At 40.8% G+C, this 16,016-nt stretch overlaps 2 protein-coding genes across 3 annotated transcripts in view; both read left to right on the forward strand.

Annotated features, from left to right (window-relative positions):
• Positions 1 to 16,016, forward strand: part of LOC142372372 (metal transporter CNNM4) — a 48,227-nt gene that overhangs the window by 22,714 nt on the left and 9,497 nt on the right. The window contains exons 5-7 of one of the 2 annotated variants that reach the window (XM_075455246.1): positions 1,649 to 1,745; positions 6,987 to 7,076; positions 10,068 to 10,243. In XM_075455246.1, coding sequence (XP_075311361.1) covers positions 1,649 to 1,745; positions 6,987 to 7,076; positions 10,068 to 10,243 — 363 coding nt within the window. The remainder of the gene's footprint in view (positions 1 to 1,648; positions 1,746 to 6,986; positions 7,077 to 10,067; positions 10,244 to 16,016) is intronic. The other variant, XM_075455245.1, reaches the window with a different exon arrangement.
• Positions 10,565 to 11,581, forward strand: LOC142373288 (spastin-like). The gene is given in 1 exon segment (XM_075456492.1): positions 10,565 to 11,581. A coding segment is annotated over 1 exon segment (804 nt). The 5' UTR covers positions 10,565 to 10,777.

A 16,016-nucleotide genomic window follows, 5' to 3' on the forward strand; every position in this document is an offset into this window, starting at 1 on the left:
TCCATTTTGATATGTCAGAGAGACAGTTTGAGACTCGTGCTGAGACCGTGTGGTTGTCAGGTGGGAATGACAGATGGAGCTGGGTGTAGTGTACTCAATTGTGGAATTAAAGCTGCAGTCTGCAACTCTTTTTCAAGCATAATGCCTGGAACTGTCCGGGGATTCTGAAAGTAGCACATTAAATACCCCAATACAAAAACAAAAGAGTTCTCTAGGTCCCCTATATGTCCCGCTAGGTCCCTCCAAAGCCAGCAGGTTTGTTTACAAAATTGCAGACCGGACCGGTAAAAGGTAACCAATCAGGTTTACGAGCTGGGCTCTGTTGCCTGTCAATCACCGATTGTGCACGCGCGATACAAGGTAGGCTCGTCCCCACGCTTATTTATCTGGACTATTGAACTTCATTTCGGGCTAGTCTACTTACTGTGTCTTCCATGATCGCAAATGACAGGTGAGTTGATGAATGAGGAGTCGTGTAGGCGCATCTGGCGTGCACGTCTACGTGCACGAGTTCTCATGTGTTTTGAAGGGGCGGGACAGGAAGTTGAATAACTTTATTTTTCGGTTAAAAAATAAGCATTTCTTACATTTTGCGACTACGGAGGTCACCGTTTTCAACTTCAAGCGTTCTGATAGATCATGTAAACTCTTAAAATGCCAAAAAGTAGGACTTTACATATGACAACAACAAATCTTGCAGACTGCAGCTTTAATACAAATCATCATCAGCATAGCATTGGTATGAGAAGCAATGTGATCGGATGATCTGTCCCAGTGAGGTGGTGTATATGGCAAAGAAAAGAGGTCCCGGTACTGAACCTTGGGGGACCCCTGTAACGAGGTGGTGCGCTGCAGAAGTGTGACCAAGCAAGGACACTTTGAATGACCGACCAGTGAGGTATGATTCCAACCAGGAGTGTGCTCTCCCTGTGATGCCCATGCTAGAGTGTATGGACAAAAGGATACAATGGTTGACAATGATTGTAGGAAGAGGTCGAAGAGTTTGAGGGACACACACAGGAGGGAGAGGTGCAGGAGTGGGGCTTTTGATGTGAGCGACCACAGGCGATTTTGTCGTTTTGGTGTGAGCGCCCAGTTAGGTGGAATGGCAAGATAAGAGTATCAGCTGAAATGGATGTAGTTGTTGAATGGAAATAACAAACATGGAGCAAATTTCCACTCAGTTATGTAGCTTCGTTTCAGCATTGAGTCATTCTGTCCTGCCCCAAACAAAAGTGGACCAAGTCTGCGTCAAAAACCTGGTTACAAATAAAGTAAAAGTTTGAAAGATATGCAACCGTTTTAAACCATTAATACAAAGGTTGCTAACTTTCAGCCCCCCCCCCCCCCCCCCCCCTCTGCTCATTCATGCCCAGGCCTTCACCAGATAGAAATGATAGCTGATATCGTCAAATTAAGAAGCATATTATGTTATTTTAAAATGATGTAGTCGGTGTATTCTTTTGTTAGAAAATATCTGTTTTTTATGATTTTGAAAAAGTTGTATCTTTTTTATACTTGTCTTCTTTAAACGAGGCTGCTATTGTCAGAGGCCTGATTCCCAAATAATCCCAAGTAATGCTGGATAATCACCTCCTGAACAACCTAATAAAAAAAGCATCCTGTGTGTGTATGTTTGTGTTTTCAGGGACGGGTGGAGGTGGAAGCCGGAAACGAGAACATGAAGTTTGAAACTGGTCCGTTTTCCTACTATGGAGTCATGGCTCTGAGCACGCCATCGCTGGGTGAGACGACACATAAGCACTGCGCAAACTAGTGCCGACACACTCGTATGTACTTTCTGTCTGTGTGGGGACATTTGTGGACCCCTCGTTAGGTGTCGCATCCATGGAATGCATAAGTTAAGCAGCAATCATTCTCACTGCATCAACAGCGCACGCCAGGTTACAAAAATCAATTCAGTTTTTTTTTTATAAAGCGTCAAATCATCTCAATTCAAGCCAATTAGAGTCCAATTCATTGTAAAACAAACATAGTCAAATCCAATTCATTACATTCCAAATTAGTCCGATTCATACATACAGGGCCAATTTAAAGAAAGTATTCTTGCTTTAAAAAAAACCCAACAGATTGCACTGAAACTTCTCTTTGATCGAATTCCCCATCCTGAGCGTGCACGAGGCGACTGTGGGAAGAAAAAACTTCCTTTTTACAGGAAGAAACCTCCATCAGAACCAGGAAGGGTGGCCATCTGCCTCGACCAGCTGGGGGCTGAGAGGAGAGAAAAGAGGGGACAACAAACACTGTAACACCAGGCCAGCGTACAGTTTGAACACAAACTGTCGGAAAACGGTTTGTGTTCGGAAAGATTTGTGTCGAGGGTTTCTGGGTAAATCTCATCTTAAAGTTTTTGAAACAAATGTTATTAAAAGAAAATTCGGTGAAGCCATCCGAGAGCATCTGAATCAGCTGATGAGCTGATGGTAAAGCCATTTGTTTGACGAGAGGAGTAGAAAAGCCAACGGGCTTAGTCCAAAAAGGGAAGCACTTAGTTTGTGTCCTTGTAAAGTCGACCCATCAGAAACAAAGCAAAGACTGGACTGATATTGACCCATTTCTGTCCTTGGAGATCAGAACGGATCTTTAACCGGACTGAGATTCTGCTGCTGCTGCTGCTGTTGTTGGGATAAAGAAGTCCGTATTTAGGTCTGTTTTAGATGTTTATCAGTAAGAGGGACTGGATACAAACAGGATTTCAGTTCAGGAGCACTTTGATTTCATTTATCAGGATTAAAACTTGGACTCACCATCACATCAGAAGTCCGGCTGTATATCCTGCGGCGGGTTTACAGATTAGCTAGCCCTTTCGCCTGTGATGACCTCTCAGGCTGCTGAGAGGATTTGTGTTGTTGGTGGTTAAAGGGGTAATCCAACTATTTAGTACCGTGCTTGGAAACTCGTCACAGTTTTAAAGAAATGGAACAAATCTGAATGTTGTTGTTGTTTATAACCTGTAGAAATGTTCGAATGGGAGTCGGTATGTCGTTACGTGGTAATATAATTCTGTTTCTACCAGTAAGGCCCCTTTTTGACCAACGTTTTAGCCAAACGATACAACCATGGTTGGAGGCACACGTAACGGAAGGCTAACCCCACAAGGTGGCGCTAACCCAGCACCCATCCATCCATGAGAGATGTTCAGAGACATTTTAGGTGTGCTTACGGTTAGATAAAAAATACACATCAGATAATCTGAATTTGGTGTTTCCAACCAGTTTTATCATTAAAAGTAGAGCTGATGGCCACAAAACTGAAGACTGACCTTATGTCAGAATGTTTAGATTTAAGCGTAACAGTTAATTATCTCTATGAATCCGACTGTTTGGATGTCACAGGTTGCATTTAGCCACCGACCAGGCAGACAGGACGCTATGATGGCTCGTTTGAGTTGGAAATAAAGTAGCTGTACACATTTATCACATGAACACAATGAAATGTGCTTCCACTACCACGGTGGGGGTTTAGTGTCTTGTGTTTTGGGTGATGCAGCTCGGAGAGTTGGCTGTTAACTGCGGCAGAACGGCGCCCTCTGGTGGTCAACCATCATACCTGCTGATAGAGGCTGACAAGAGGTTCATCTTTCTTCTTTTCTGCTCGTCATACATAACGTGTTTGGTTGAATAGTCTATTTTGCTCATGAACCTTCTTAAGGGAGTGAAATGACCCCAGAAGTATCTGCTTTGCAACCATGATAAGAACTGTTCAAAGGAGGTCCAGTGCTTCCTTTATGATCTCTTTCAGGATACACCGATCCATCCTTTATGAGAGGAAGGAGATATTTCTGTCCTGTAATTCATTGCTGCCGCAGCTTTTATAGTGACGCTTGATTACTTTTATCCATTCACACTAACTGTGTTTACGTGGATAAATATAAGGACAGGAGGGTGTGTATGAGCAGCTCTCTTTCCTTTTTAGTTTTGAACTTTTAAAATAGAGTAATATGCTATAATATCTCTAATTTTCTACATATTTTTCATGTAACAAAGGGATAAGATTGCAATAGATGAAGTATCTAAAGCACCTTTTAGTAGAATATTTAGTGAACAGCTACCATCTTTCCTTAACCTCGTGATGTTTTAGTAAAAGACGATAGGAGGTCATTATTTGGACTATTTGATTGAGCCCTCGGGCGGTCCTGAATGCCCTACTTTACCGAAATCTGTCAGAAGATTTTTGATGATGTTTTGTTTGGGAAAATATGAGGGGAAAACCTTTAGTTTGCAGCTCTTGATTTCAACAAATGTGTGTTTATGATGGTTTATGTTACTGTAGAACAGGGCATGGTATTATCATCAATCTTTATTTCACTGTCATATTCCATAAAATCTGTAGTGATGTAGTTCATACAAGCTCTTGTTCCAGTGCATCCGGAAGAGAGACAAAAACCTAGTGTCACTTAATGTTAGCTCAGTTAAGGACGCCATCCTTCCTTTTATAGAATCAAACAATCTACCCGGAAATTTGTTCTCAAAATAGCCTAAAAAGTAAAAATATTATTAATAACAAACATTAGCAGCCTTTGGTGACACTATATTTCAGTTTTTAAATTGTATTTAAAATTCTTCTTCAATTTTTCACTTACTAACTTTGATAAAAATCCTATTCTATAATATCTCTAATATATGAGATAACCTTTGTGTAACAATGTGATAAAACTGTAAAAGACGACATATCTAAAGCACTTTTTGTAGAATATTTATTGAACATTTGTAGTTTCAGAGCTGCAGACCCATCAGTTTAGTGTCTTTAAGGATTTTTCCATCTTTGTTGTTTTCTATCAAAGTCTTTGCAAAATGAATAGATTGTAATTTATTTTTACTGTCCAACTGAACCCAAGGACACAGCATGTGTGCTATAGGCTGAAAATACAGTTACTTTTTCACCTCCCGTTCACATAGGCAACCACCTCGGATCTCAGCTTCCGGTGCCGGAGGATTAACGGGATGTAAACGCAGATACACAGTAAATATGGGCTGAGTAGAAGTGGTTAGCATGTTGTCAATCTTAAGATCATGACAGAAAAAGCGATGGGGAAGGTATTGTAGATGGTGTGTGACGTTCCTAAACCAAGCACGGCGTAAAAAAATTACGATAAACCTCAAAACACCAAATAAAAGCTCACACACCCCCTACTGGTCACCTACATATTGCGGCTTGTGAACGAGTGACGTTCATTTCTAAACGAACGCAGGATACACAAGGCAGCCATGGCAAACGTGTCGTTAACAGCAACTGTATTTTAAGCTTTAGAGACGGCCCAGCTGTGTCTGTCGATAACGTGATGAAGAGGGGCCACAGTTATTGTCGTACAACTACTTTAACTGAATGTATTTTGAAGGAAGGCACACAATTTGTTAACATGTATGTTCTCATAGAAGAACTTTGACAGGGACATGATTTTTATTTGAGTTGCTAATGGAAATATATTGGCGTTACAGTTATAAATGCAGAATTAGTTCGATTTATGCAGCCTCTCTTTTTCAGGGACTCTCATGTAGTTGGATTAACGAATATTTCTGGCAATAAAATATTGATTACCTGGGATGTGGAACAGACCATAAAAAAGGTTTTCATCTTTTGGGATTGTTTGTGGGTCTTTCTGCTTTTCCTGGTGAAGAATAAATCTACTTTATTGATGTATGAGTGGAGAGGTTTCACAAAAAAACACCATAAGTTTTACTCTCAGCTTCTCATTGTACAAGGAAAATCGTGGGTTTGTCTGAAAACAAGCACGGTTAAATTCTGCCTTATCCTTTGCAAGAAACGTTACAAAACTGTGCTGAATGTAAATCGCTCTAACAACTTCATTTGAAATATTTTCACATTTTCAATTTATTGGCAATGTTCAAACAAAAAGGTGAACTATCTACAAATATGACAAAAATGCTTCTGTCACACTATTCACACACATTTTCTGTTAAATATATTTTAAATAATAAAATATGCCTTAATACCCTAAAGTTTTAGTACATTTGAGATTACTTTTGAGTGCACGTATTTCAAACCATCAACAAAATTCATTGGTAAGTTACTGTTAAATACTCATTTTTATTCATAGAAATGTGCTGAAAGTATAATTAAGCACCTTATTATTAAAACAACAACATATTTATGGCATTTTGTCTCAATATTAGTGTCACTTTTTCAGTAAATTTGTAGTTTTTCATAAAAACAAAGTCAAGTTTATTTTAATAATCAAACATATTAATTATTTACATACACTAAATATGTACTAAGTTGTTCCACTTTAGCACAAAAAAGTGCACTAAATACTCTTTAAAATCTGCACTTCTACAATTTAATAACTCAAATAAACTGAACACTAAACTAGTTGCTCCAAATAAGTAAACTTCAGGTTAATTAATGCTAAGCACACTTTAAGTTGCTGCAGGTACATTCAGTACATTAATTTTTGGACTCCAGCTTAAAGACGAGTTAACAGCTTAAACCTTTTAATTTTATTCTAAAATCTGGCCTTTGTGCCAGTACCAAAGACAATAATGACGCCGTAAAGGACACGTTGACATGACATCAGGGACTTGAATTAGTTTCAGAATGAGGATTGAAGCTTTTTATTTTAGAATAAAGAAGTTTAGGTCGATGTGGAAGCCGGCAGCTCCACCAAGAATCGTCACAAGCAGCGACTCCTTTCTGACGGTTGTTTTCTTCCGTTTCATTTCTGAAGATTAAAGCTCAGGCTTTTTCCGTTTTTACTGAGCTTCATTTACCAGTACCAAATGCAGCGGGTCAAAACCAGATGAAGTTATTCCAACCAGTCAACACCTTCGTTCTGCTTCTTTTGATGAAGACCACGCTCGGGACGTCAGCTGCTGAGGAAAGAAGAAAAAGCTCCAGAGTTTCTGATTTGAAAAAGAAAACACAAGTGATTTCTGATGTGTTTGAATAAAAGAATAAAGCAGCTCACCTTTGTCTCTGTGCCTCTTCCTCCCCCTCCTCTCTCTCAGCTGTCACCCCTCCTCTCTCCCCATCAGTGGCGTCTCCCCCTCCACGCCGCCTCTCTCTTAAGAGGTTTTCTCTGTTCTCTCGTTTCCCAGGTAAACACTCGCATGGGTCAGATGAAGGGGAGGGGGGTCCCTTTAAAGACGATTTCTCACCATTTTCTTTTTTTACCATCTTCAGAGTCCTGATCCAGCAAGAACAACTTTAAACAAGAGACTTTTGCCCTTTGACCTCAGTCAGAACGCCAGTGGGCGTTTATCTCTGTCATGAGGGTCATTTGGATTTGTATCTCCAAACTGATGCCTTTTAAATACTTTTAAAAAGCCAAATTTTTACGAAAACAAACAGCTGCACAGGAGCGTAGGTTCAAATTGACCCAAAACTGATCATTCAAATAAGAAAATATTGTTTAAAGAATCGCGACTACGATCAGGTTTGACTGAGGATCATATATTTTGATTTATTTTGGTCTAATTGTAAATTGCTACAAAAAAGTTGAAATTATCTAGTTATCTCTCTTTTTTTCTTTCTTTTTCTTTTACTTGTTCAACAAAACTAATTGAAACTGGTCCCGTTTTATTAAAGGCACAAAGATGCTGGAAAGTGAAGTCGTAAACTGCAGTATCTCAGCCCCCGGATGCTCTAAGGCAGTTTCAGGCTGTTTGGCAATGTGCATTACAAAAGTCAATGTACTTTAAACAAAGCGCATAGTTTTAAGGTTCACAAACTTCTCTTGTGCTGCTTTAATTGTTTCCAAATTAAAGTATTCAAATCTGCGATTAATGCAATGATGACCTACAGATTAAAGTCGTGGAAACCTTAAATCAGTTCAGCCAAAATGACTAATTTTAAGTGTTTTCAGCTGCTCAAATTGGGAATTAAAATATATTTTTAGGTTTTCCTCTTTTTCACTCAACAGCACCTGTAATTAGAACACTGCTTTAAAAAGCACTTGTGTATTTATTTACTTTTTGAATTAATTAGTGAGGTTATAAAAACGATAAAGAATCAAACTAATATTAAAGTTACAGTTAGTACCTGCTAAATCCAAATTTTTAATCCTAAACAGAAACATGACAAACTCCGATACTTCATTGGTTTTCCTGAAGCTGTTAGCCACAGCGGTGGTCTTCCTCATCATGATGAAGAGAAGTTTGTGCTGAAAGCTGTGGAGTCGGTGGACCTTCAGCTAGGTTTTGTTTTTTTATCTTTAGTGATCCCGCTCAGTTGCAGCTGAAGTGAGACCGGCTGCAGCGCCCTCTGCTGTCCGATCAAGTGTAACTTGCTGGATGGGACTCTTGACACCGCGTCCTCTATTTCCTGATCCTGATGAATCTTGCACTTTGTTTAACCACAGATCCTCGGTCAGATGGTTTTCATCGCTCCTTATCAGCTGAAGGAGGCGGTGAGCCTGACCGCAGACCTTTGGTTAACTGAATCGTTCCACACTTTTAGAAATATGCTCAGTTGCTTTCTGAGAAGTAAATTAGACACACAAGTATTAGCTTAGCATACAGCCTGGAGGCAGCAATCAGCTGATGAGTTTGATCATTTTTCATATCTTAAATCTCATACAAAAACAAACACCAGTTTGTTTCCTCCCATGAAGCCTCCCACAAAGAGTGAGATAAGACCAGAGTCCATGTTGTTTTGGTTTTCTCAAGCATGGTCGTGTGACATACTTATGAGCAGTAAGTTTGGAGAAGCATGGAGGAATTCTCATGTTTGAAGCTAACGGCCACTGGGGGCGGACTCAAACGGATGCATTTCAGGCCTCAACAGTCACGCCACTCATTTATTTGGAATGAGGTGAAGTCACGCATTGCCAAACTGAATTGTGGCTTCGTTGCTGTGACAAGGAGCCTCACGGATGTTGTTCGGTTGAGAAAATAGTGACTAAAAGCAAACAACAGTCTGATGCAATAGTGACACTTCATAAAAAGAAACCTACAAAGTGGCATTGGCTGAATCACTATGAGATTTCCTTAAGGTTTGACTTGTTTTAGCCAGCGAAAATTCAATTCAACTCCAATTTATTCATTCATTCTTTTGCTCTCAGTAGCTGTTAGCATGGCTCAAAAATGAGAGTTCATCCCTGCTTCTGCAAACAGAGACTACTGTCTGCTGAAGGTAAAGTACTAACTACTGATAAATACTTCACACAACCCCACTTCAAAAAACCAAAACTATCCCTTTAATGGAGACGTACCAAATACGTGAAAGACTCGCGTTTAAGAACGTAACATTAGGTCATCGTGATTGTGTTTATTAGAGCTTACACTTGTTGCTTCACGCTACATCGCCACCTAGTCTGCATTTGGCGCTTTAGGGCCAGTGTTGTCCGCCTCCACATGTATGCACGCGTAGTTTTTGTCACATGCTCAAGTACGTGAATGTCCCTGGACCCCTATACAAATGTCCACATATGGCTCAAAAAACAAAGTATTTACTGAACATAACCCCAGTTCTAGTTGTGATGACCAGGCCTTCGTTATCTTTATGCAAAGCCAGGCTAACAGTTTCCCTTTGTCTACAGTCTTTATGCTAAGCTAAGCTCATGGTTATTGTCAAACTCTTGGTAAGAAAGCACATCAGCATATTTCCTAAAAATGTTGAACTGTTCCTTGAAGCCCAAAAGTTTTCCTCAACCTCCCCACACGATCCCCTCACTTCCCAAACTCAACCCCTCCTGTCATCGCGGATGCTCTCTACCCCTCACGCCAGATTATCGCCCCCTCTGTGACATCACTTAAAAGCAGCCAATCGGAGAGGTCCACCCTCGGAGGACAGACTGTCCTGTCACAGCCATGAGATGCCTCATCACATGGCACGTTTGTTGCATTCTGTGCATTCAACAAACTCACTTGTCACCTCCACGCCATCAGTTGCTCGTGTGATGTTTCGTGTGTGTGTGTAATGCGTTCTGGCGTGTTCATCACTTTTCCCCCCACTTTCAGTTTGCTGCACTCTCCCTGGTTTTATGTGTTTTTTTGGTTTCTGTTGATGTGTCACCGTGACTTCCTTCCACTGCTCTTGTTTTGACTTTTGTCGCCCACTTGCTCCCCCACCTCTTTGTCGATCCCCAGAGTTTCGGTCTCCATCACACGGGGGCAACCTCAACCGCTCAGCATCTCTGAGCTGCACTGAGCGCGCTCAGGACAGCGGCTCCGTCAGCGGCAGCAACACGCAGATCTCGGGAACCTCCTTTCAGTACATACCAGACTTCAGCGTTCGAGCTCTCACTGACCTGCAGTTTGTCAAGGTAACACCAACTACTAATGAAATATTTCATTTTAATGACATCATTCTGCTCATTTGAACACGATATTTATAATGGCCGATAACAGAAGTGTGAAAATAAGCATGCAAAACAAAAGTTAGTATGCTATAAAATTGTTAAACAAAAATAATTCTGTCATATGCAAATCCCTAAAATCCCATATTTCCAAAGAAAACTGATCAAATATCGAGACTGAGAAATTTTACTGTGCTTTTTTTGTGGGGTAAAAAAGCTAAATTCTGACTCTTTGCCAGCTGCATGTTTCAACCATAGCTGGAAGTCAGTGGGGGACAAACTAGTACAGTCTGTTAGAGACCACGTGTGCATCCAAACGGAGAAGCGATTCCCAGCGCACCTCAAATGTTCTTCCAAAGACTAAAGCCCCCCCTTCAGCCGCAGGTGTGTCCCCTAAAACCAGACCCTCACCAAGACTTGCTGAGCCAAAGGTGACCCCCCCGGACTGGAAAACCTTGCAATGGAAAATCTAATGCTGTGAAACAGCCCGCATAGAGTGATATGAAAAACTTCAAGAGTGTGGACAGCAAACTGGCCACCTTGATTCTGAATGAAATTGTTGACAGGGGGGCAGCTGTATCCTTTGAGGACATTGCAGGTCAGGACCTGGCTAAACAAGCACTCCAAGAAATTGTCATCCTTCCTGCCTTAAGACCAGAGCTGTTTACTGGCCTGAGAGCGCCGGCATGTGGTTTGCTTTTATTTGGCCCGCCTGGGAATGGGAAAACCATGCTGGCCAAAGCAGTCGCTGCGGAATCTAATGCCACATTCTTCAACATTAGCGCTGCCAGTTTGACATCAAAATGGGTGGGAGAAGGCGAGAAGCTTATACGAGCACTGTTTGCAGTTGCCAGAGAGTTGCAGCCTTCTGTCATCTTTATCGACGAAGTGGACAGCTTGCTCTGTGAGAGGAGGTAAGGGGAACACGATGCCTCTCGTCGCTTAAAAACTGAGTTCCTCATTGAGTTTGATGCGGTGAATTCCGGAGGGGATGAAAGAGTGCTGGTGATGGGAGCCACTAACAGGCCTCAGGAGCTTGGTGAAGCAGTTTTAAGGCGCTTCGCAAAAAGGCTTTATGTGGCATTGCCAGATGAGAAGTCAAGATTCACGCTGCTGAACAACCTTTTGGGAAAGCATGGAAACCCATTGAGCACAAACGAGCTGTCCTATCTTGCAAAAGTGACTGAAGGGTATTCAGGAAGCGATCTGACGTCTTTAGCCAAAGATGCTGCACTTGGGCCAATCAGAGAGTTGGGAGCAGATCAAGTCCGAAATATGTCTGCTAATGAGATGCGCAGTTGGTGAAGCTAACATGTGAATATTTGGAAGCTTTTATGTGAAAGCTTCGCAAATGCAGCTCTTAAAAGTTTCTTTTATTACACAATGCACTGTCTCGCTGTGTGATGTTCGGACTTATTCTGAAGAATGTCTCACAAAATTACACGTCATCTCTGTCTTTCCTCAAGAGGGAAACAAGTTTCTGTACATTTTTACGAAACATTGGTCATCTACATTATTGCATATGCCCCCTTAGTGATCTATACAGTATATTGAAATTTTGATGGGATTAATCACCAAGTGCTCTTTGTACTCAGGCATACCTACAAGAGTGCTAATAAGTGGGAGTTTTTTTTTTCTTTCTTTTTTTCTTTTGTTTTATTATTTGATTGTAGAGAACTCTGCCATTTGCATTATTTGTTTGTAGATACCAGCACTTTGATTTGCTAGGAGAAGACCTAATTTAAATATTTATAACATGTAGCTCAAAGTAATCCCTTTGAAAGAACTGTAATGGCTTCCCGTCTCCTCATCCATCAATAAATCCATTCATTAAAGGTGCCATCTGCAACTTTTTTTAGTCATATTAGCTTGAACTGTCATGGGATTCTGGAAGTAGAATATTAAATAGGCTGTTTAGGAAAAATCCCGAATTCTGTAGCTCCCTCTAAAGCCTGTAATCGTGCTTGCAAAAATCGAGCGCTCCCGGCTGTTTTTAACCAATCACGTTAGGGGGAGGAATCGCTACCTGTCAGCTTGTGCACACGCTGCTATCGAGCCCGCCCCCCTCCCCCCATTCACGCGCACGGAAATTCTCCCAGTCAGAGACCAGATTGATATCGGCTTCTTAGCGAAAATGGCGCAGCAGCCGAAAAACCCAAATCTTCCCATTCCACCTTTGCCAACTACTGCCTACACATCCAAAATTTTGAAGAAGAGGAAAAAAGAAGCGGAAAAGGACGTTCGAAGAAAAGAAATTGACCGAGCGCGGAATAAAACTCGGGTCAACATTGGAGTAGCATTTGAGAGGTGGAGAGAACTACGGGACCTCAAAGGCTTCAAGTTAGATGCAGACTTGGCCATATTTCTTCTCGACAGGTAATTACAGCTGTTATATGAATCTCTTTCTTGTTTTATGGTAGACAACGGTTACACTCGGTCTAGTTATGTTGAGTCTTTCCCCAGCACTCACATGCACAACCTCGTCCAAAGAGGGGGAGGGGTTTGGGGGGCGGTTTGGAGCTTGGTAGAGGTTGGGGGAGGGACCTGAAAGTTGTATCAGTTCGAATTTTCAGACTTTAGACTCGCAATTTTGAAAACCTGCCGACGCCAGCTTTAAAGTTTAAAAAAAAAAAAAAATTGCCTTTTACATGATAGACGAAATAAATCACTGTCGCCTTGACAACACAAACAATGGAGTCCTGGTTAAAGCGCGGCAGCGGTGCTGCTGAGAACACAGAGGGACAGGCTCCCCCAAAATTCTGACAGTATTCGGAAGAGAATACGCACTAATGGAATTCACGTCCACCAGCTCCAATCCTCCCATGGCATTGTGTTTATTTCTGTGGGGATAAGTTGGCTAACAGTGGAATGAAGCCAGCGCACCTCCAGCGTCATCTCAAGACAAAACATGCATCTCACGTTGGTAGCGAACCTGAGTTTTTTTAAGAGAAAACTTTCAGAATTCTGGTTATCTCAAGACACAATGCGGAAAGCCTCCACAACATCAGCCAAAGCCCTGGAGGCCTCTTATGCGATGTCTTTGCTCATAGCTAAAGCGAAGAAACCGTTCACTATAGGTGAAGGCCTGCTTCTTCCAGCTGCTGTTGTGCTGGCTGAGACGATGCTGGACAAAAACGCAGCGGAGAAATTCAAGACTGTGCCTCTGTCAAATGACGTTTGCCGCAGAGTAGAAAAGATGGGAACACATATTGTCGATCAAGTCGTAGCAAAACTTAGCAACTCTTTTCCCCTCCAGCTGGATGAGTCCACAGATGTCGGTGGAAATACACAACTTGTTGCTTTCGTCAGATACGTCGACACTGACGACATTTATGAGCACATACTTTTCTGCAAAACTCTCGAGGGGAAAACAACAGGAGAGGATGTTTTTTATGTTGTCAACAACTTTTTCTGTGCAAACGGCCTCAGCTGGAAATCCTGCAGCAGCATCTGCACGGACGCAGCAGCATCAATGACGGGCCGCACGAGAGGAATCATCGCGCGCATTAAAAAGGAAAACCCCGACGTGAAGTAGACTCACTGTGCGATACACAGGGAGGCATTGGCGTCCAAGAAAATGAACCCTGAGTTACATGACGTCCATCAAAGTGGTCAACTTCATCAAGTGGAGGCCACTCAATGCACGCCTTTTTCGCCGCATCTGTGAAAATATGGGTGCTGAACACACACAGCTGCTGCTCCATACAGAAGTGCGCTGGCTCTCTCCAGGAAAAATACTCAACCGGTTGTTGGAATTACGAGCCGAAGTAACCACCTTTCTGACTGAGCACAAATCCCCCCATGCCACCTTATTCCGGGACACAGACTGACTGGCAAAGCTGTGCCACCTAGCAGATGTATTCAGCCAAATGAACGAACTGAATACATCTCTGCAGGGCAAGGACACCAGCATTTTAAAGCTGTATGACAAGGTGGGAAGCTTCCTGAAGAAAGCAGAGCTATGGAGAAGGGCCTGTGCACAGGGAAATTTCACCTGCTTTCCTCAGGTGAATGATTTTCTCTCTCGTGAGGATGTGAAAAGAGCTCCAGTCAAGTCCATCATCGTGGGACATTTGACCAAACTGATTCAAGATTTTCATTCTTACTTTCCTGACATAGAGGAGAAATCTGCACAGCTGGATTGGGTCAGAGACCCATTTCTCTTGTCTGAGGCAAACAGAAGTAAGCTTCCTGTCACTGATCAGGAAGAGCTCTTGGAAGTGTCATCTGACCGTGGCCGCCGGATGAAGTTTGCCACATCCACACTCACACAGTTTTGGGTGTGTGTGAAGCAGGAGCACCCTGACCTGGGGCAGAAAGCTTTGGAGCAGCTACTACCCTTTGCCTCAACATATTTATGTGAGGCCTCCTTCTCTGCAATGACTGTGATAAAAACAAAGCAGAGAAACAGATTGAGCCTGGAGAAGAGCCTGATCACAGCAGTTGCCTCCCTGCCACCAAGACTGACCAAGATGCACAAGCACAAGTTTCTCACTAAAACAATGCACTCATCAGTGCTGACAGTCTGTAAGTTTGACATGCCAGTCTTATTTTGATCCTTAAAGAACATTAGATACATAAATTCATTTTTGTGAACATTTTCTGTGCACAAATATAATGATTTTATGTGTTTATTTGTAAACAATCGAGTTTATAAATTCAGTTTTAAACACAGACCTAAAAGAGGACACTTTAAGTTGATTATATTTTGTGCACAGATCTTTATTTATAACTAAGTTATTATTATTATTATTCTTATTTTTAAAGATCTTAAGCTATTTTTTATATATTTTCATTTGCAAACAGTTTGCAAACTGCAAACAGAATGCAGTTTATTTGCAGTTGCAAAGTTTAATAAAACAGACAGTGTTGACACAGTGTTCTACGTCTTTTTTTTCAACAAAAAATGCTTTGCGCTGGTTAGGGGGTACTTGGCTGAAAAAATATTTTACAAGTGGTACATCACTGAAAAAAGGTTGAGAATCCCTGTCATAAGTAAACAAAGTGCTTGAACAAAGATACTATAATTAAAGGTAGATCATTGCTCAAGTCTTAAAAGTTGCTCTTAATTAATAAGTATTTTTTTCCAGAGATGCTAATTGGAACTATAACTTTTTCATTTTTTTTTTTTTTTTACTTTTCACATTTGGAGATTACTTGAAAAAATTAAGTTTTCATATAATATTGAATTAGTTATTTTGTGCTAGATGAACAAAAGGTTTTCTACTTGTTAGCATGTTTGCCCTTTAAGCAAAAAGACTCGTCTGGTTAATTCTAGATCATGCAAAAGAAGCCTATAGATATAAATGTCTCTTATATCTAATGTAAAAATTGATCAAATAAAGACTAAAGTCTTATGGAGGACTGAAACTACTATAATGAGAAATAAATACAAAAAAATATGAATGGTTAGTTAAATAAGTTTATTTGATGATAAATTCATCTAAATCTAAATGTGAAATTATAATTTATGCAAAAATATTTTAATTCACTGTGATATGAATACATTTTTCTGCTTTCATTTTGAGCTGCATCCATTTCAGCTTGTGTTTATGTTGCCGTTTATTTACTGTCACTTTCTAATTTTATTTGGTTTAATTGAAATATATTTAATTTATTTCTGTATTACTTCCCTTTACATTGTATTGATATTTTTAGTCCCCAGAAATGATCAATTTCTTTATCTTGATTTGACCATGTTTTAATTGATATTTTGGTAGTTAAAGAAAAAAAAAGCATT

The sequence above is a fragment of the Odontesthes bonariensis genome, chromosome 22, assembly GCF_027942865.1.
Source record: "Odontesthes bonariensis isolate fOdoBon6 chromosome 22, fOdoBon6.hap1, whole genome shotgun sequence".
Taxonomy (NCBI): Eukaryota; Metazoa; Chordata; class Actinopteri; order Atheriniformes; family Atherinopsidae; genus Odontesthes; species Odontesthes bonariensis.